This window comes from Aulostomus chinensis, chromosome 14 (assembly GCF_037954235.1).
Source record: "Aulostomus chinensis isolate RoL2024-O1b breed Wild chromosome 14, RoL_Achi_v1.0, whole genome shotgun sequence".
NCBI lineage: Eukaryota > Metazoa > Chordata > Actinopteri > Syngnathiformes > Aulostomidae > Aulostomus > Aulostomus chinensis.
In genome coordinates this window covers 17,332,329-17,354,584 of record NC_141333.1, presented here as the reverse complement: position 1 = coordinate 17,354,584, position 22,256 = coordinate 17,332,329, and the positions used below count along the sequence as shown (strand labels likewise).

Sequence of the window (22,256 nt, the reverse complement as noted above, 5' to 3'; positions counted from 1 at the left end):
CCAATGACATATAGCCCATGCTGCATGACGTATAACCTGTGCCTTGTTGTGAGGGAAGTCACGTTCTGACATCCTCCTGGCCAGACTTTCCAACAAAGGCTTTCACTGTTCCTCAAATGTTCTGGTGAATGACATCCTCTGCATGGATGCTGAGTAGCTCGCGGATCCCTGTATCTCCCCAGTTGGCCATCTTCCAAATTTTCTAGGTATCTTAAACTTGGAACTCGCAGGTGACATTTTTCTTGCCGCTCTCCCTTGTACGCTAGTGTTGTTGTGATTCTCACTAACGCATATCACATTAGTGAGGGTTAGGGAATTTGGCATCACATGTTTTGATTTTATTTCTGTGTTATAAGCCCGTTTCATTATAATCATCTTTGTGCATCAGGAGTAATTTATGCATGTTGTCGTCAGTAGGGGGCAGTGTTGTCAGTTACTCGCCTTCAGCACCCTCTTTACGACAGTGCGGGTCTCTTTGCAGCCTTTCTCTGTCTGCTGAGCGAGACAAATGAGCAAATGTGAAGTCATTTATTTCTCCTGTTATCAGGTTGGTGCAACCGTACTTTAAGTTAGTTATTGCTGGTATACCATGTCAAAATGTGGGTGAACGGCAGACTACCCAGAAAACGGGTTGTGGTAGTAAGATACAAACATACTGAAGAGGCTAAAGCAGTAGCATGTTCAGCTGAGGGGCGGGCGCCGCTTGATCCAGTTAGGTTAAGTTTTAGTTTTGGCTCCACAGACATCCTTGAGGATCTCATGTTGTTCTAAATTGTGTAAGATGGGTTAAAATATGACAAGAAGTTAGAGATAAAAAAAGCGGTCATTTCATGTTGTATTGAAAGGTTAAAAATGAGTTAAAAGTTGTCAGCTCATGCAGTGGGAAAGAGAAAAACAAAGGGACTCAAGTTAGAACAGGAAGCTCGTATGAGTTACATAAATAGTAGCGGAAGCCATGTTTTATTTTAAGGTTAAAATGGTAACAGTGGTTACTTGGTTTTGGTTTGTTGAATCAGTGGAACTGTTAACTCAGTTATGAGACTGAAGGTAAAGGTATTTTATTGGCAACTAAACCGCTACTATTTAAAACAGAATACATGCTGAATGTGCAAAATGTGGAAAGTATTTTTGTAATAGATAGAGAAAATGTATGTGTAAAAGTAGTGACCATGCAACAAGAGGGTTGATATTTTTATTTGTTTAATAAAACAGTCTTTCTCTGTCTGCTGAGCGAGACAAGTGAGCAAATGTGAAGTTGCCCGGTCTCATTTATTTCTCCTTTTTTCAGGGGTATAAACTGTTAATGTGTGCCTGCCGGTATTTGTTACATTGTCAGTATGTTTTGCTGTGTTTTTTTTTAAAGTTCCGCTGAATAGGGATGAAAACTCAGTGGCAGAATGGGAGGACTGTTCAGATCAAACTCTCTCAGGCCAAAAGACTGGGGTCGGAGGAAGGTAAATTGGCGTGACCCTTGCCTCACCTTAGTGAGAACTTTGTTCTTTTATAGTATGCATCCACTACATCTTATTCATCAGTTCATCAATATTTTTTAAGAAATATATTGTTAATTGTATTTTCCACCTCTTACATTTATTTACAAGATACAGGTATGAGCCTGTTGCCAAGGTTTAAATACTTAACTATGTTTTCATAGAGAGCAAAGTTTGAAGACCAGCATCCAGGTCTCGTATCAGACAGAGGTGAGTAGACTCTATAGTCTGAGAAAGATGAGATCCTTGAAAGTGGGCACCAGGATATTGGAATTCTTCTATCAGTGTGTTGTTCCCAGCACTCTGTACTTTGCTGTAATCTGCTGGGGGGAGCCGCTGACACCGGCAGACTTCCTGATTGGGCACTTTTGAAGTTCTGTAATTTGTGTCTTCGTAATTCTAACCGTCCCCTCCAAAACCTGCTGGATCACTTTAGCAGACATGTTTAGCTTTTCCACCCTAAGAACCAAAACAGGAAATCAGTCCTGCCCAGAACAATATCTGTATGATTCATCAGTGTCTTACAGAGAAATCTCACAGCTCTCAGCTTTATTGATTGAGGCTACCTTAAAACAACCCTCTGCTCTTCAATATGTTTTACAAATCCTCATCCTCATCTAACTTGAGTCTTGGCCACTTTTATTATGCGAAGATTGGCATCTTATGAATCACGTCCTGAGTCCTCTGCTGTACTCCCTTTACACGGATGACTGCATAGCCGCTCACAGCTCCAACATCATCTTGAAATTTGCGGATGTGGTAAGCCTGATCTCCAGCAACAACGAGACAGCCTATCTGGAAGAAGTGGAGCTGCTGTCATCATGGTGTAAGGACAACTACTTGGACCTGAATGTCTCAAAGACCAAGGACATGGTGGTGGACTTCAGGAGGGAGAAGCAGAGGATCCACTACACACCACTCACGTTCTACGGGACCCCGGTGGAGAAAGTGAGTAGCTACAGGTACCTTGGAGTTCACATCTCAGAGAACCTGACATGGTCTACACACATCACCACCCTAGTGAAGAAGGCAAGGCAGCGCTTGTATCACCTCAGGCAGCTGAGGAAATTCAAGATCTCCACTGCGCTGCTGAAATCCTTCTACTCTGCCACAGTAGCCTCTGTGCTCTCTGGGAGCATCACTGCCTGGTACGGCAGCTGCAGCTCCCAGGACAGGAAATCCCTTCACAGAGTGATCCGGTGCGCCGAACGCATCACCAGAACTGCACTCCCCTGCCTCCAGGACATCTACACCAGGCGGTGTAGGTCCAGGGCAAATCGGATCATTAAGGACATTCACCACCCCAACCACAGAATCAAATCATACTCATCACATTCTGCATCTTTTGCACTCTGCATCTTGCAGCCCAGCACCTTATTACTCACCTGTTGTATCTGTTTTTTTTGCTCGGGTCCCCTACACACTGCAAATTGTTTATAACTTCCCACTTATTTTGAACAGTTCTTCTTCTTATTATTATATTATTATTTTCTCTCTCTTTACCTATTTTTTATGTACATTTTCGTGAATATGTCTGCATTTCTTTTTTTCCCTTGTATATTGTCTTTTTTATCATTATTATATTTTTTGAGGCTGGTCAGCTCTTGAATCCCAGTTCCGGGCGTCAGGGGCTGCCAGATGTTTATTTAGTTTGAAATACTTTTAATAATTTTAATTAGCTGTTTGCTACTTGCACAGTTGCCGGAGTGTTGCGATTTTCATTTCACTGCTGTTGTACATGTACAATTATGCACGTGACGAATAAATGTCTTGAGTCTCTTGAGTCTTGCTTTGTTTTGTTAAAGTGATGGATTTTAGATGTTTCTCAATCATGCAGATATTTCCCATCTCATTAGTATTTCTTTTGCTGCTTTTACTGTGAAAAAACCCCCCATTTTGACAGCTAAATAGATCAAGACTAATGACCAATAGGTCAATAAGATAATGTGTTGAAGGCATCCTATGATGACATCATCTATTATGTCTTAAAAGGATCTTGTAGCTGTGTGTGTGTGTGTGTGTATACAAAAGAAATGTTCAGTCTGAAAGGCAATACATTGCTTGTGCCCACAAATTGTACCAAATCCTTTTATAAATATTTTTTCATACGTAAATAACTGCAATTAAAACTTGAAGTCATTTTCTACAGGGGATGATGATGTCATAACACAAGTGCTTGTTCAGCCCCCCTCCTGCCCCGCAGAAGTTCAGTCTTACCATTGAAAATGTCAACCTGAGTGTGTCGGGCAACTAAATGTGTCATGAAATTCAGGTCCAAGTAGATGAAGAATACTTGTATTCCATCACTTTGTGCAATCGTTTCTCCTAAACCAGACATGACAAGTCGAGCAGACACAAGCCGTCTGTGTACAGTGGGTAAATATATCAACGTGTCAATAATTGCTTCAGAAGTCTGACTCAAGAGATAGCAGGTCATCTATCCCACCTTTAGCATAGTTTTCTTCCTCTCTCACTGTAAAACATTCAACCTGCTGTATTTGTCCTTTGAGAGATTGCTTGTCTAGACATTTGATCATAGCACTCCAAGCATAGCCATTCAGGGACATATTCAGTGTAGTGGCTTTTTAATTATGAAAAGATATAAAATAAGGAAGGAACAAAAACATGCATCTGGAGAATTTGGACACACAAATCTCTTTTATCATATTTTTTATTTGAGGCTTTTTAAATGCATGGATAATTTGAAAGACTTCCAATCAATTCCTCGATGAAAACGTGCTTTTAAAACCCAAAACACTTTAAAACAAAAATTATCAGTTGAGATCAAAACTATGTACACCAGACGGTTAGACTTTTGCCCCATCAGTTTCAAACGCTCATTTCACTGGCATTATATCAGGGCTGGAAAGCAAGCGACACACAATTCATCTTGACAGGCAATTCAAGTTAACATTCAAATCTGAATGCTGCTATAAAACATAAAAAACAGGCACACAAAGACAGCATATATATTAAAGTCAACGCAGGAATGATTAAATACTAATTTCCATGTAAACAGCAGTAATGAATAATTCCCTGTTCTACCATTAGGAGGATGACAATTTAGAGAATTCATGCCGAGATATTTTCCATCTACATGTCATCAGCATGTGGTCGCAGCTGAGCAGAGCGCTGGGGATCCAAGGTCAAAGTAGCTATGTGACCCGTGATGGGATTGACATGGAAATGGCTGTTTCTTTCATCATGGCTGCTGTTTTGAGACACAGGTTCTGATTCTTGGTTCACCTTGAGCTTCCCCATCATCGATGCAATTTCCAATCTCAGGTCTCCTGGGACATGTTGGTGGAAGGACTCTGAATCATCCTCAGTCGAGGATCGAGGCTCAGTGACATGCAGCACACGGGAGGCCTGGATGATCTGCAGGGAGCGTGACTGGACTGTGTGACAAGGATACACCATGTTTAAGCAGCTGTGGACACGTAGTTCTCCATATTATTCTGCTTTTGTCAATTTGTTTTTCTTCACTGAAGTTGCTAAAATGCCTCACTTTCCCCGCTGACCATGTCAAAGTATCCTTGAGCAAAATACTGAACCCCTAAATGCTCCTGAAGGCCCTGTAACCGACTGGTGACCTGTCCAGGGTGAACCCCACCTCTCCCCCAATGTCAGCTAGGATAGGGTCGGCCCCCTGCATCCCTTAACAGATAAGCGACATAGAAAATGGATGGATGGATAAATGAATAAAAGTGACAGCCTTGTGCCCATTGTTTCATTCTTTATTAAAGCTTGAGTGCACCTATGTAGCTCTTGACAGCTATCATTTAATAACGGTGATGCTAATTCTTGCCTCTCCATCCAATGACTCTGCTGTTAAAAGTTAACAGCAAACACTCAGAGGGGTGAACACGCTGTGAGACTGCAGGAGAGAATCTTTCAGGTCTGACGTCACTTAATAAGCTATTCAGCTGTGACAGAGTGGTGCTTGATTAGTTGGCATGTGGGTTAAGCTACTTTTATGCTAAAGGTTACTTACTTCTGACTGGGCTGAAGTCTCCTTGGCTGACTTTTGCGTCAGATAATGGCTTGAGGCTGGGGAACAGGATTAGGGAGAAGGACAGCAGAAGCACCTTGAAAGAGAATAAAACAGTCAAATGTGGGGGACAGAGTTAAATAGAAAATGCATTTCAAATAAATATGGAATTTGAGTCAAAGAAAGGAGGTGCATATATGTTTGACATTGTTGAACTTCTGCACGAGTGGTGGTAGCGCATGGCCTCTTTGAGCTCAGTAGAAGGAGGAGGCATAGGCTCCCGTTGAGGAGATAATGCAGGCTGTGATTGGGGACTGTGAATCATTCTTATTTATTCAAAGTTCAAAAATCCCTCTCCACTCATGTAGCCTCCAGTCTTGGACTTTATTTCACCGTCAGGATCAAAGGAATAAATGCCCTCTGTTAAAACATTTTACTCTTATGTATAACTTTTTGTGGTGTCCTTGTCTTTCTATCTAGTCTGTGTCCATACATCTTGAGTGTCCTTGCTTTCTCTCTGTTATAATTGTTGCTTTTTGTCTGGCCGTGGGGGTAAACTTTTTTATGGTCTAACACACACACACACACACACACACACACACACACACACACACACACACACACACACACACACACACACACACACACACACACACACACACATACCAGTACACATGTCCTAGTCTGGGCTGGCTTGTTAGATGTATTCATGACCAGAACCTGGAGCCTACGCAACTGTTCCAACAGTGACCTAGAAGGAAGACAGAGGAAAAAGAGAAAAAAAGAGGTGATGAACAAATAGGGATGGAAAAGACAGAGAATTAAATGGATTAACAAGAGCTTGAGGGAAATGGACTCCATTTTATATAGCACTTTTCTACCTTGGCGGCACTCAAAGCGCTTTACAGTGTCATCTCATTCACTCACTGCTGGGGAAGGCTGCCATGCAAGGCGCCAACCTACTCATCAGGACCAATTATGGGTTCAGTATCTTGCTCAAGGACACTTCCACATGGTCACCAGGGTCGAGGATCGAACCAGCGACCCTTTGGTTGCTAGACGGCCACTCTACCCCTGAGCCATGCCGCCCACGAAAAGGACGGAAAGGCAAGATGCTAAAGGCAGTTTCTAAGAATGAAAGATGTCATTTCAAAAGCTGCCATCGTTGCTGAGATTACAGAGGATGGAAAAGTCTAAATTCTTACATGTTACATTTCTCCAGCTGCGACACTTTCCTCTGCAGTTCTTGGTTATGTGCATTGCATGCAGCCATCCTGGAGAATACACAGAGGAAGAGAAGCATGGAGCAGGTCACAGCAAATTTATACAGATAAAACAATTTAAACTTAATTAATCAAAAGTTTTTGTTAAAGCCCCCTAAACCTGAGAGGAAACAGATCTCCCTAAAAATATGCAGGAAATGTCCACGACCTCTCAACGCCAGAATAGAGTGAAGGAGCACATTGGTTTACCACAGATACAACAAAATTCTGTCAGAATCTGGACCTGGAAGACAGGTGTCTCTATTTACTAACCCTAAAATGGTGCTTTACCCAGAAAGTTACTTACATGTTGGCGAACATGTAAGAGCCCACAAAGACTTTTTTTTTTTCCTCCTGGACTCCAGAATTCAGAAATACATTCAATGAGCCCCAAATACAGAAAAATCCATAATTTCGCTCAGCACATTTCCACCACTGCGCCGATAGAAGTTTTTTTTTTCTCCCCAAAGTGCTGTAAAGTGATGGATTACACGTCAGAAGGACTTCACATTTCAGCAATTCCATTTTGAAAGGTTATTCGGTGGCATTTTTGAAGTATACACGTGTGGAGACATGACTACAGCAGTCCAGAGCAAGACACGAGGCTGGGCTATCTGGATGACACGTGACTTTCATTAGGCTCTGAAATGAAATATGCTGCCTGGCAGCTGTAAAAGTCATCAGCCAAGAAACTGTAAGTCTGCTTTGTTCAATGAATAGCAGCAGTTGGGAGTGTACTGAGTGGGATACTTAAAACATCTAAAGCATTTCCACATTTCTTGCCACATGCCTGTATTCAACTCTAACCTGCTCTCTAGTCCATCGACGTACTCTTTCTTCTTCTTCCGGCTCTCCTGGGCAGACTGCTTATTACGGATCTTTCGACGTATTTTCTTCAGAATGCTTTCTTCAGACTGAAAGAAAAAAAATGACGATGTCATTTAATGTTGAATTCCTTCAGAAAAGATTGCCATGGCAGCTGCTTATCATTGTTTCACCATCAACACTGGCAAAAATGCACCTTTGTGAGAGGTAGCTGGACGGGGAGAGTCAGCCCTTCCTTCGCTAAAAGCTTTTTCTCATCCTCATTGAGAATCAGTTCTTGAATGGACTGTTGCAAAGGCTGCGGGGGCTGCTGGAGAGATATGAATTAAAAAAAAAAACGTCATTACTGCTGTTTCATTAAACTTTCTCACTGCCTTCGCGTCTGTTGGACCTCCATCTCCCAGGAAGGAGTTAAACTAGTCCCTGCAGGTCACCCACATCTCTTTCATTTCATTGCAATACCGCCAAGAAAATACACCATGAGAATGTAAGTTGTATTTGACCACTTTCTGGCTCATCTTGTAACACTGCTCTGCTGAGATGGGATTGATATCAGGAGTGCTTGGAAATTGGAACCATAGCAAAGTCCAACGTATTTAGTAGTGTAGTGGCATGTAATCTGTTAATATTACATGGCAGCACCACGGATACGCCAATGAGAATCATTTTCTTTTTGGTGGTTGCCACATGATTTCCAAGGAGTCATGCAACAGGTGGGAGTTACTGCGGTGAAAGCGCGAGCAGGTCTGCATCAGGTGGCAGGTTGGTACAGTGGCGATCGACGGAGCTGCTCAGGAGGAGACGAATCATGTAAGAGTCTCACTTCAAGTTTCCACACGTAAACCAAGTGTTATTAATCATTTCAAGAAGCTGGTTGTCGGTGAAATAACATTTTCTAAACTGAAAAAATTAACAACCGCCTCGAGCGGTACATTCATGAATCAGTGATTCAGTGTCTCCACCGGATAGAGATTCTGGTCGACTCTCTGGGTGCTGACACATAATTTTAAACGATGTCTCACCGCCGCAACAACCACCATGTAATACACAGTTTGTGATCACTGTCATTAGATTGCATTATTTCCCAAATGACTACCATAAATACCATTTAAAATGGTCGTATAACATGAAAATTCAATTTAGAAATCTTAATTACAATTTTTCCTCGCTTTAAAACGACGTTCCAGCTCGGGAAGTCTGAGAAACCTTTCATTCCTTCTTTCAGCCAGCGTAAAAGCCGAGTCCTGCTTGAAGCAACAAGATGACCGTATCTGTACTTGGATGGTGGAAAGTGGGTATGGTTTGTTCTGGAAGGTGTTTTCAACAATTATTGTTGAGTACACGACGGGACCGGAATAAATGTAACCAAATGAACAAATTAGCATTTGATCATTGGAAGGCATGTAAAATCAGGTCTAATCTAATATTCAGTGATAACGCAATGCAGCGCAATCAAGATACTGTGGAGCTGCACAGTGACTGTGACTGGTAACTGTGTTGTTGGTCAAGCCTGTTGCTGCTGTATCGAGGTGTGAATGGCATCTGCATTCATCAAACTCATTACTGCTGGTTTGCAGGGATGATCAAAACAGCTTTCATTCTAATATCGATTTTTTTTATATAAATGGCAGAACGAGAGATTCTGAAAATAAAACTTTGAAAGAGGACATATTAATAACATATCTAAAAGCTGTATTTTACATGCAGGTGTAAACACAGCAAAAGGTAAACAGCAGCAGCTGTGTGTGAGTCAAGCAGTGGAACATAAACCAACCACCCGAGATATTATTGTCGTCCCCCCCACCCCCCCTCCCCCGATACTATCTCTCCTATTAAACTCCACAACCAGGACACACTTACTGGCTCCGTCATGCCAGACAGAAGCAGATCCTTGACAGTTTGAGGGAAGCTGGGGGCCAGCTGCGCTCTGTGTACCTCTGAAGGATATTGTCTGATCCTCCGACTGCCCAACGGGAGGTTGGGCTCCCAGCCATCTGCACCAACGTACAAATACAGATCGGTGAGACATACATGTGTCTTTGACTGGGTTCTGTAATGAACAATGTTTAAATCATTTGAAAGAACAGTCGTAGCCAGAAGACTCGGTTAAGCCCTCAACATGTTTTATATTCAAGAATTTGTTCCTGGGTGACAGAGGAGATTGTAGGAACATAGCCAGAATCTATGATGACTCACATTTCAAATTCACTTTCATCAATCAAGTCCAAACCTGTAATCTGAGATTATATTCTGCAATATATGCTGTTATGTTTCCCTTACTGAGTCCAGCAGGGACGTCAGATTCCAGGTCTGCTTTAACTTGTGGCCTTTGCCTGAAATACTGAGCACCCTCAGGGGGACTCCCAGGTCTCTGAGGGCTGTCCATCTGGTCTGAAGGAGGGTCCTCACTGATCCCACTGTCACTGGTAGATGGAGACCAGACAGGTGAACCTGACCCAGAATCACTTCCACTCAGCAGAGCACTGAGGAAGTCACTGTCCACCTGTTCAGCCGGCTGCAGCATCTGCTGGGCGACAATCCTCATAGTCACCATTAGTCTGTCTGACGTCACAGCATGATAAGTGACCGGGCACAAGCAATTTGGATCCTATCAAAAAGAATTGTACAGCATACAAACAGCTATCTATGAGTGACATTTAAGATTGTACAGGCTCACGTACACTTGGGTCCTGGGTTGGCCAGGTGTGGAGGTTGTCATGGTTTCCTGTTTCCATGTGATGGAGGATTCCATCATTTTGATCAAACAACCAGTCAAGTACCTCAATGCCATCACAATCCTGAAATTAGATCATGACATATGGTGAAAAATAAGTGGTAGTTTTCTTTCATTCCCGTAGAAGCAGACAAGATCATGAAAGGTTACAAATCGTCACCTCCTTAAAATAATTGCCTAAGTCATTTTTTGGACATTTTTTTGGGTCTACAACAACTCCTTAAGATGTTTTGTCTGTTTTTATCTATAGTTTTTTTGTGTTTTCTGACAAACTTGGAAAAAAATTGACTTAGGCGACTGACAACAATGTATCCTCCATTAACACACTGGAGAGCGCAATATGTTCCCGTAGCGCTTGTTTTGTTTTTTTTTAATCATCAGATTTGATTTTATTTCCAAAATGTAAATTATAACAATGCATGAAAATGTACATCTAAGAGCTGCGGGGGGGGGGGGGTAAAGAAAAAAAAAAAGGATCCCCCCTGGATAATTTCACACAGATCTTGAGGGTAGTAATCCATCAGAGGCCGCCATATGTCCCCCCCCAAAAAATGTTGTCATTTCCCTTTAACTAAGCGCTTAGTCTTTCCATCGGGAAAAATCTAAAAATTTCCTTGTACCACTGAGTTACAGTGAGGGGTTTCTCATTGATCCAATTAGATAATATACATTTCCTTGCCAGAAATAAGAGTTTGTTCAGTAGCCTGTATCTCTTCAAATCCATGACCTTGTTTGTAGACAGCAGCTCCAATAGAAACTGGCACGGATTTTTACGTGACCTGTTTTTAAATGTTGCACTCATCTCCTTAGGTATAAAAGAGCAGAAATTTGATATTCTTGGACAACTCCAAAAGCAATGTGTGTATGTCCCATTCGTAGGTTTACATTTAGGGCACAACGGCGATCTACTAGGGTCAATTTTGTTTACAACATGAGGTGTCCTGTGCTGTCTATGAAATATTCTGTATTGTATTTCTTTAAATCTATTATTGAGAAAGACAGTGAGTGGTTCGAACACATCCTTCCCTAGCATCTTCATCATACACTCTCTGAAGGTCCTCCCAAATTTTAACAAGACTATGAATATTGGGCTGTTTACAGCTCTGAAGGCTGTGGCTAAAAGTATGTGATTAAACCTTTATTTAATTTAGAATTAATCATACACTTATCAGATGGTTCCATCCGCGTGTCAGCCCCTTGATTTTAAATTTGTATTGATAAAGTGACGAACTTGAAGACAGGCAAAATCGTCTTTTATGGAGGCCCGAATGTCTCTTGTGTCCACTTAAAGGACAAAAGGGCATTATTATCGTCAAACAAATCTCCAACCACTCTCACACTCCCTTCCTGTGCCAGGAATGGAGCACAACATTTTCAACACCTGATAGGAAGTTCCCGTCGCCCATGTGTGGGGTCAGGAAGAGGCATCCTTCCTACCAACAAACGCATTCATATCTCACCAAATCTTAACAGAGCTTCGCATTACTGGACTGTTCCCTCAATTTGGGATGGGATTTCTTTTTACTAACGAGCTCATCTGCAGGGAGCACAACCACATGAATGGAGGGGGTCCTCTCTTCTTTTCAAATGACAATGAGCCCATTCATAAATAAATCTACTGTGGCAGGCCCAGTTATGAAATATAATATTTGGGAATGCTAGACCTCCTGTAAAGTTTTCACACCCAGTCTGGGTTTTTTTCCCCTGCCAAATGAAATTTGAAAAATCCCTTTCAGCCTCTCGTGCTTGCTTTCTAGATACATAAAAGGGCAGCATCTGCATAGGATATAGCAGTCGAGGTATTACATTCATCTTAAGTGAAAGCATTCCTCCCATCCAGGAAATCGGTGGTTCCATCCACCTATTACAATCATTCTTGATATCTTTATGTACAGCATTCAAATTTTGTCTCAATGTATTCCTTATATTTGGCCTTAGCACTTGCTTCAAAGTTTTTCTAAAATTGAATTTAATTCTAAATCAGAGCAGGGAAGAGTTTTAATTTTTTCGTGAAGCCTGAACTTTGCTCTGTGGGATCTAACAGTTTTAACTTCCGTGATATCTCACTAATAGCACTTCAATTACAAAAAAATGACAACATTGTTGTATTTTACCTGAGCGGGGTACTGCTCCATAGTTTCTCTGCTTGAGCGGCAAACCCCAAGTCGATGAGTCCCAAAAAAAAAATATCCAGTTTATTTTGTTGTGGCTTTTTCTCGAAAGGGTTTCTGTTTTATATCTCAGCTCCTCCTCTCAAGTCCAAAGTTTAAACTCCAACACAACACACCCAGCCAGCTGGACATGCTTTATTCCCATTGGCTCATAGAAGATCTAACCTGATTGGTGGGTTAGAGTAATGCAACTATGTGACTTCACAAGGTGGTCTATGTATCTGGAGACGTGAAGTCTCAGTGAAGATGAATAACATCCCAGAGGTCGAAGTCTGTTGTTTCATTCTGTTTATTTTGTGATAGCTTATTGACTTGAGGGAATGTAACCTTTGGCATATATTCATCATCAACGGCATCAGCAAACCAACAAAATTAAAACACACTGGCTAAAAACTCTTGAGTGGCTGAGCTATTACACATCAGTGTACGTGTTACTTATCAAGTATATAACTATGTCTTTACATCCTACTAGAGAGGGAATCCTGTAGAACGAAGTGTGACGTTGAAGCGCCAAACTGCAGTCGTTAGTAACTGAAAAGTAGTGGATAAAAACAAAGCATCATCATTACGCCAAGATTTTGTGGGACTTGCAAAACCATCTGATGAATTGCCTCGTGAGCTGAGTTGGATTTTTTTCTGCTTTAAAGTAAGACCACATGGAATAAAAAGTCAAGCTAATTCAACACTTTTTATGCTGTTGCTTTACCCATTTTGTAAGATGTACGGCTTTAATCTATTTCAGGGGGCCTTTTACATGCTTACGCCCACTGTAACACCCCCCCCCCCTTTTTTTTCTATGTGCTTCACTATGGAAATGGTCTGTGTGGTTCCCAGTCCGTTGCAAGCAGCAAGAAGTTTCCGGGTTTGAGCCCTGGCTCTAGCTCAGGGTCTTTCTGTATGGAGTTTGCATGTTCTCCCTGTGCCTAGGGGGACTAGGTTAATCGGATACTCTAAATACTTTAATTTAATTGACCATAGGTGTGACTATGATGCCTAGATGGCATCACCTTGACCCGAGTACAACTGCAAGGAACCTTGGGGTCATTTTTGACCAGGACCTTTCCTTCAGCTCCCACATAAAGCATGTGACTAGGACCGCCTTCTTCCATCTGCAAAGTATCGCTAAGATTCGGAATATCCTTTCCCAGAGTGATGCTGAGAAACTGGTGCATGCATTTATCACTTCTCGGCTGGACTACTGCAACTCTCTCTTGTCAGGATGTCCTAAAAACTCCCTAAAGAGTCTCCAGCTGGTCCAGAACGCTGCAGCGAGGGTTTTGACGGGAGTTAAGAAGAGAGAACACATCTCTCCCACTTTAGCTTCTCTCCACTGGCTTCCTGTAGGATCTAGAATCGACTTCAAAATCCTTCTACTGACTTATAAGGCTCTCAATGATAAAGCTCCATCCTATTTGAAAGAGCTCATTTGTCCCTACTGTCCGACCAGAGCACTCCGCTCCCAGAATGCAGGTCTTTTAGTGACTCCCAGTATGTCTAAAAACAGACTGGGAGGTAGAGCCTTCAGTTACCGGGCTCCTCTACTGTGGAACCAGCTCTCTCCATGGGTCAGAGAGGAGGACACTCTGACTACGTTTAAGTCCAGGCTTAAGACTTTCCTCTATGATAGAGCCTTCAGTCAGGACTGGTTCAGGTAGCTCTGAACCATTGATAGCTATGCTGCTACAGGCTTAGACTGCTGGGGGACACATCAGGTTACATGGAGCCCTTCCCTCCTCTCCTCTCCTCTCCTCTCCTCTCTCCTCCTCTCCTTTCCGCACATTTTTGGAACTGCCATTACCATTACTTGTTGCACTTTGCAGTTTGGCCTTGGTGTCTGGCAGTCTCTCTGTGTTTCCACAGATCCACCAGAGCTCCAACTGCCGCCTGCATCGACCCCCCCACCCCCCCCCCTCTTATTCCCTACTATTACACTGGCCTGCGCTCCCCTTCCATGAACCAGTCTGCCATCCAGTCCCCCATCAAGCTGGCTTGCTCTCCTTGCCTCCCCTACCAGAAGCTTCCTTCTTCAACTGTTAACATTTCCATGTTTCCCACATTTTGCATTGTAAACTGTTTTCTTGTCTGTAGCAACATCGACTGCACATCTGTCCATCCTGGGTGAGGGATCCTCCTCTGTTGCTCACCCTGAGGTTTCTCAGATTTTTCCCTGTTAAAAGGGTTTTCTATGGAGTTTTTCCTCAGTCGATGTGAGGGTCTGAGGGCAGAGGATGTTGTTATGATGCCATGTGAAGCCTTTGAGACAAACTGTTTGTGAAAACGGGCTATACAAATAAAATTGCCTTGCCTTGCCTTGCCTATGAGAGCAAATGGTTGTCTGTCGCTATGAGTTGGCCCTGTGATGGACTGGCGACCTGTCCAGGGTGAACCCCGCCTCTCGCCTGAAGGCAGCTGGGATAGGCAACCCTTAACAGAATAAGCGGTAGAAAATGAATGGACGGGTGGATGGATGGGTTCCCAGTCCTGGAGTGGATGCTGAGCCACTCTTTTAAAGCCTGACAGAGCAGCTCAACTGGTGGCTGATGTGCAGCACACCTGGACAGAACTGTGTTAGGAACTGTGTGGTTGCTGAGGCCAAGCTATGTGTTCAATAGGATTTGGGCTTGGAGTAGCTTCAATAACTGACAGCCGCTATCGTTTCATGCAGGGTGGTGGTATGTCACACCACACACACCAGGACACAATGGTGCTGACTCTGATGTGCTTCTGTTTTCCCATCAGTGTTTCAGTTAGTGAGGATTTTGTTTCCTTTTTAGTTCAACCTTCCAATAATTAGGTGGTGGTAAATTCTCCTTATGAGGACTCTCTTTGTGTTTTATTACTTGCTTTGATTTGAGCAGCACCCACCATCCCTTTCCCTTAGTTTTGGCTTCAGCTTTTAACTTTGCACTTTCTTTTTTCAAATTTGAATAATAAATAGTTTTAACGATACTGATTACAGCTGGTTTTATGTTGCTTCCCCCCTCCCCTCCCCAAGTCGGATCTTAAGACCGGCTGATAGGTAAAAGAGTCATTATTAAATGATGATTTTCCCTGTTGAATAAACTCAGATTAAATCATGTGAATAGTAAATGATTTATTTACAGGATGCACAAAACACTGAAAAATTTATAATCTTGCCTGAATGAAATTAGGAAATTCCACTTCTTGGTTTTGTACCAAAATCTCACGTCATCTCTGAGCTCGCGAGCATGAGAAGGATCATGTCTGTCTGTAATGATCATTTTAGCATAATTACTGTTTTGTTACTTTTATTGGACCGGGGTTGTTTAGCCAGTGCTTAAGTCTTCTATTAGTAATTAAACCAAAGGCAGTCAACACAGATGCTTCCCTGGTCGTGACTCCTGGACGGAGCCAATAGTGCAAGAAACTACAAAGACGGGGTCAGAGCCAATCACAGATATCATCAAGACATAACCGGCAGAGGATGAGGATGAACAAAGGAAGTTACTAATGAAGGACTACCAGAGTTGCTGATGGAGGTGAATGCTGAGTGATTCTAACTGAATTCATGGCCAAACCTAATGGACAAAATTGTGGATACCTCAGAAAAAAAAAAGCTTTACCACTGTGTTCATATGTTGACCAAAACAAAGAAACAAATGAGGGTCTGGTTCAGTTCAACATCATATTCAATGCTACAAATGAATTCATGAGACAGTGGTGCAGTGTCAAACAAGAACAGAGGCCAGTTTTCATTTGTCTTTTATGTTGTGAAACAGTGTTTGTGTGCAGTCTTTGGTTAAAATTCCTGTTGTGGAAATCCATGTTTACATAGTTTGTGACACAGCTCAAGACGAACGCCATCAGCCGTGTTGTCAGCTCTCAGCTCCACTATCTCATAACTCAGCTAAGATGTTAGCTGAGGAAGCCTTAGGCATTTCACATGACTTTGGTGTGATTGTTGTTGACCTTAAGATGATCCCAGGTGTTGTCCAAGCTTGCTACATACTGCAGATTATCTGTGAACTCTCAGACACCCAAGTAGGTTTAAACAAGTTTACTGATCAAAGTAGGGTTTAGCAGAGCAGGGCACATTTAGCTTAAAACAACATTTTAAAAAGTGATGTGAATTTTGGGAAGTCATTTTTTCCACATTTACAACAACATTTGTGAACTTAGAAAAATCTTACATTGATAAATCTAAATATTAAATCTAAATGTTAAATCTAAATCTAAATGTTAAATTTTAAATCTAAATGTTAAATCTGGGCTGCACGGTGGTGCAGTGGTCTGCACTGTCGCCTCACAGCAAGAAGGTTCCAGGTCTGAGCCCCGGCTCCATCACAGGATCTTTCTGTGTGGAGTCTCCATGTTCTCCCTGTGCCTGTGTGGGTTCTCTCTGGTACTCCAGCTTCCTCCCACAGTCCAAAGACATCAAGAGGGGACGAGGCTGATTGATACTCTAAACTGACTGTAGGTGTGACTGTGAGTGTGAATGGTTGTCTGTCTCTATGTGTTGGTCCTGTGATGGACTGGCGACCTGTCCAGGGTGTACCCCGACTCCCGCCCGTACATGCTGGGATAGGCGCCAGCCCCCCCGCGACCCTTACTAGTAAGGAATAAGCGGAAGATGACGATGGATGGATTTAATATTTAGATTGATCAATGTAAGTTTACAAATGTTGTTGTAAATGTGGAAAAAAAATGACTTCCAAAAATTCACATCACTTTTTAAAATGTTGTTTTAAGCTAAATGTAACCAAATCCTGTTTTTGTTTTTTTTCTTTTTTTACAATGGGCTACTTTACAAACGGCACCCCATCACCATGTGGGAAAAGTGTAATGGAACAGTCTCTCAAATTGGAATTCTGAGTCGTAAATCTCAGGCCAAACGCGCCAAGCTCGAGTTCTCTAAAAAAGCACACTTGGCATCACAAGCAAGATGGCACCCTACATGCAAAGCTACACGAACTGTAAGGTATCTTTCTTCAAGTTTCACATAATCAAGCTCTAGTATTTGCGTTTGACGTACTTTTTCATTACTTCTTCGTGTTTGTCATGCTCAGACACTTGCCATAGAAATGGCACTTTGCTGCGAGCGTCCGTGTTTTCTCAAGTACATGTACTGGAACGCATTTTTTTGTTGGATTTCCAAAATACCAACTCGGATCTACAGGCTTCTGACTTGCAATTGAACGCAGCATAATTATATGGGGAAAATCACATATTTACCAGTGCAACATTGACACACTTTATTTTCTTTACTCCCTTTAGTTTTTTGTTTCTCTGATTCTGCCCCATTTTGTTATGTTTGCATACAGTGGACAATGCTACCTTGCTGCTGCGACCATCTCTCTCTCGATCTCTCTCACTATGCATAGACAGGAGTTCCTTCACATTCATGTGATTGTAAAAATTTCTGTTGGTATCTGGACTTTTTACAGATATGAGCAACCTGCAACAAGAGCAGCCAAACTTTTGACTCATCATTGATGAGACTCGTCCCACTCCAGTTTTTAAAGAAACAGGCGGTGTCATGAAAAGGTCCAATGCACCTTCAGACGCAGGTTGTGAAACAATTGGACATATGCAGTAAGAGACCTTACACCAGGACTTGAACCCAGGTCCACAGGGTGCCAAAAATTCAGCAGAAAGCCAGGTTTGTTGGCCCAATCCAATCACTGGGATGGCACTCCAACACAGCCCTGTTTTGACTTTAGTTTGAAAGGACCATTTAGAAAGCGGGTTCATTTGCACTTCCCTCCCATAACTGGAGGCTGCAGGAAAGAAACTGTTGATGCAGCAGCAAAGTGGAAACAGAGAATATGAGCGAGAAGATGAACAAATCAGTGAGATTTGATAAGAACGATAAGCAGGCTGATGGCTGGCACAATGCAGAGTAAATCACGAGTTAGAGTGTCATGCCCTGCCTAGTTTATTGAGCTGCTGCAGAAGAAGCATTATGTAATCGGTAGTGTTGTATTATCTGATGGAAGAGGGTTCCAAAGGGCGATAACTGAAATTACTTCACAAGACATTTTTGAAACCTGACGCACTGGAAGAAAAAAAAAAAAACTCCATTAAAGAGGGATCATCTAAATCAAGGCAGACTACTTTTGTTGTACTGGTTAACTCCCTTGTTTAGAAATTGGTACAAAACTTGAATTTCCTTGGACACAACATATTAAAAGTACACAAACAAACTAAAATCCTTTTTATCCAAGAAACAGCCAGCAGGGAAATCTTTGTAAAGGAAACTTTCACGCAAGCAGAGAAATGCTGAATACTGTAAAGGTTGAGATATGTTTTACCCAACTTCGTCTTGGTTATCAGCAGCATCTCCAGATAGAGATGTGCTGCCAAGTGTGTAAGTTCTTCTCACTATCTTTTAACCTTTGTTTTTTTTTTAACCAACACTTGAAACAATGAACTCTCACTACAATGGTGACAGGTCACTCAAAGGAAGTTGTACAATCCAAGTTTTGTTTTGTTTTTTTCAATGCAGGAAAAACTGATCACAAGACTGATGTTATATGTGCAGTGTAGGAACGCTGCATAAGTGGAGTAAATGAAGTTTAAATCAAATGTTAAAACTTTAGGTCATATGACATCTCAGGGGGCGGCACAGTGGTGCAGTGGTCAGCACTGTGGCCTCACAACAAGAAGGTTGTGGGTTCTAGTCCCGGCTCGGGCACAGGATCTTTCTGTGTGGAGTCTCCATGTTCTCCCTGTTCCTGTGTGGGTTCTCTCTGGTACTCCAGCTTCCTCCCACAGTCCAAAGACATCAAGAGGGGACGAGGCTGATTGATACTCTAAATTGACCGTAGGTGTGACTGTGAGTGTGAATGGTTGTCTGTCTCTATGTGTTGGTCCTGTGATGGACTGGTGACCTGTCCAGGGTGAACCCCTCCCCTCGCCTGAAGGCAGCCGGGATAGGCTCCACCCCCCCATGACCCTTAACAGGATAACAGGTATAGAAAATGGATGGATGGATGGTTCTACCCATTGCCTAACCTTATCTGAACCCTAACCCATCCCCAAAATTCTACATTTTACTATTTGAGGTCATGGTTCTTGTCCCAGTTGCTGTGCTCAGCTAACTGATGTTGTTGCGGGCATCAGTCTGAGGGTGGGAAGTTGGAAGAATGAAACCACCAAGCATCTGCCTTCATCTGCCTCCAGAGACACCAGAGTTTTACCTGCCTGCAGCTGTCTGACAGTAGTATGAAGTACTAATTTAAAGGTGTCTGGGAGGATGCTGTCAGGTACTTTCTGTTACACTTTTTTTTTTTTTTTTATGAATTTACTTTTTGTCAGACTGCTCCATCTTAATTCTCTGAGGGGTAAGTCATGGTTGGTTGTCGTTCTTCTTCTGTGGTATAAGAGCACTGGAGTGAACTTCCTATGTGGGTATGGCTGACTGGCTGTTCTTGATGAGTTGATGTGACATTTGGCAGTGAGAGCCGAATTTTCCCTTTTGACCACTCTGATCCAATATCCTAGATATCTAAAGCAAAGGTCAGATGGCAACAGTATCCTAATTGAAAGTTGAGGAAAATATATGCAAATGAGCCTCTGGAAACAACATCCTACTGAGATTTACAGACGCTAAAGACCAAATGCCAGTCATTAGCCGAAATGCCAGTCAGGTGACTGTTAACCGGTAAGACCTCTGTGGTGGTGTGAATAATTTGAAATCACAATCTAGTTTGAAATATAATCTGGATGCACTACAGTGGCTTAGCCACAGGTGTGGTTGTTAGTACCGCAGTGTTACAGTTGGTCCAGCCACACCTTTTTAAATTAAACCCTACATTTTCAAAGTGTGATGAATTCAGCTATTTATGTGAGGATTATTTTGTTCCCAAAATAGTTTTTTTTTTAATGAATTGTGCAAACATCTGCCTGTGTGGTTCTATTTTTCTGTCAGCGAGGATTGTTCGGGTGGGTGGTGACGTGAGACCAGCTTGAATACAGCGTGTTCTGCATGTGTTATAATGCAAAACCTGTAATAAAAAAAGGCCCCCAAAAAAAGAAAGCTTTTACTGATACTTTTGCCATCACTGGTGGATATGATTTTTTCGTCCATTTTAAAAATTGTACTCTGCCTTCGAATCATGACCATAAAGCCGTCTAGCTGCTAGTCTATCATTTCATGTTTCTGCCTGATTTTCAATGACAAACAAACATTCCCTTGACCCTCAGCATCCTCATAAAAAGGGAAAAAAGTTTGCTTTCAAACTGAATCAACATTTTTTTTTCACATTTTGTACTTGAATATACAGTTTACAACTCAAAGGTTCCAAAAAGTTAGGTGGAACATGCAGATTTCAGCTTTAATCCATGATGCTGTGGCGTACACGCGTCATGGCACATACACGATACTCAGTGTACCTCAGTTTTCGGTGACTATAAGCAGGGACATAGAAGAAAATGAATTTTTAAAACGTGCTCCTTACTGGAGATTGAATAATAGGACCTTAAATTGGAAAGCAACTAAAATCTGTTTTTACATCTGTGAAGGCACACATTTGATGAGCATCAGGTTTATGCAGTTGAGCAGCACGGTCGTGAAGGAAAACATGGAACTTCATCTCTTCTTCTGGTGTCTGTCAGGTAAGATGGGAATCCTTCATCACTCAGAGAGGGTTATTGGTCACAGACTGATTGAAATTACTGCTGCTGTACTATTATTACTACTAATATTTCACCCTGCTTTAACATCACAAAATCATCTCACGATGAATATCTTTTTGAGGTCACTGTAGTGTTACAGAGACTTGGATCATCTCCGCTCAGGCACATATTGAGCTGTAAAAAGGATGGGGGGTGGGTGGGGGGGGGGGTGGTGATGCAAAGTCTCAACTGCAGGTTAGTTAGCTTTGGTTTCTTCAATCCACTTTTCCTTCAGCTGCGTCAGGAAGGTGTGAGGAGAATTCTCAGGGAGCAAAAATATAAAAGGTTGTCAGTCAAAGTAAAAGGATGAAAAGACTGTGTAACGTTGTTCAACTCTCCCTCCTGTCCAATCATATTAATCACATGAATCCCACTTATTATACAAAATGATTCGTGCCTGCCATCTTTTATTAGTCCTACAAATCACCTGCGACATGAATACTGAATTTTCAAATTTGTTGAAGCAAAAACCTCAGGCTGCACTTTTTAATCGTAACATTCATCTGTTTGTGAGTTGAACATGTTGAATGTTCCACATGTATAACCTTTGTAGATTGTGGCATAAGACGGTAATAAATGCAGCAACCCACCACCATTTACCCAACACACACACACACACACACCAGAAATGATAAGTGCCATTATGAAACAATTCTTCTGAACTATTCACTTCCTGTTTTATTTGAATTGTTTCTCCCTCCAGTGTACTCAGATGCTACGTCCTGTCTGTCTCCCGCCCTCTTTCAAGTTTCTCATCAGTTCGTCAGTCACAGCCCCGCTCAAACCCTATCAAATCCCTCCCTGCCCTTGTGTTCCCTTGTTCTGCTCCTTGTTGCCTCGTTAGTGGAGTTTGTATTAAAGTTTGGTGTATCACGTCTGTCTTTGTCTGCTTGTTTGGCTGCCTCCCTGTATTGTGTATTTCTAGTTTGCCTACCATGGTTTTTTTTTTTTTTATTCAATTATGAGTCATGTCAAGTCCTGCCTGCTTGCTGTCTCTATATTTGGGTCCTGCTCCACTCCACACACCTGACAACCGATGGAAAACTGTCACATCTCACGGAAAAAAAGTGTGTTTCTGTGTGTGTGTGTTTGAGAAACAATCCAGCCAGCCCCACATGCATGCAATGGGATGGGTGAGCTTGGAGA

At 42.2% G+C, this 22,256-nt stretch overlaps 1 protein-coding gene and 1 long non-coding RNA gene across 3 annotated transcripts; one reads left to right on the top strand and one right to left on the bottom strand.

The window, feature by feature from the left end:
* The first annotated feature begins 471 nt into the window (after nucleotides 1-471).
* Nucleotides 472-5,200, top strand: LOC147249975 (uncharacterized). Its single transcript, XR_015119200.1, has 4 exons — nucleotides 472-547; nucleotides 1,364-1,454; nucleotides 1,655-1,700; nucleotides 4,776-5,200. It is a non-coding gene; the product is annotated as an uncharacterized LOC147249975 (long non-coding RNA).
* creb3l3a (cAMP responsive element binding protein 3-like 3a) lies at nucleotides 4,137-12,549 on the bottom strand. 2 transcript variants are annotated; one of them, XM_086224017.1, is made up of 10 exons: nucleotides 12,417-12,549; nucleotides 10,250-10,366; nucleotides 9,849-10,092; nucleotides 9,429-9,562; nucleotides 7,765-7,875; nucleotides 7,551-7,657; nucleotides 6,687-6,755; nucleotides 6,148-6,232; nucleotides 5,485-5,578; nucleotides 4,137-4,888 (listed from the first exon to the last, which is right to left on the bottom strand). In XM_086224017.1, exons 1-10 carry the CDS (start codon nucleotides 12,435-12,437, stop codon nucleotides 4,584-4,586), a joined length of 1,287 nt encoding a protein of 428 aa, XP_086080143.1. In that variant the 5' UTR covers nucleotides 12,438-12,549; the 3' UTR covers nucleotides 4,137-4,583. The 2 variants fall into 2 exon arrangements, with proteins under 2 accessions (XP_086080143.1, XP_086080142.1); XM_086224016.1 differs by having other exon boundaries at nucleotides 4,139-4,888; nucleotides 7,765-7,878.
* Nucleotides 12,550-22,256: the final 9,707 nt, after the last annotated feature.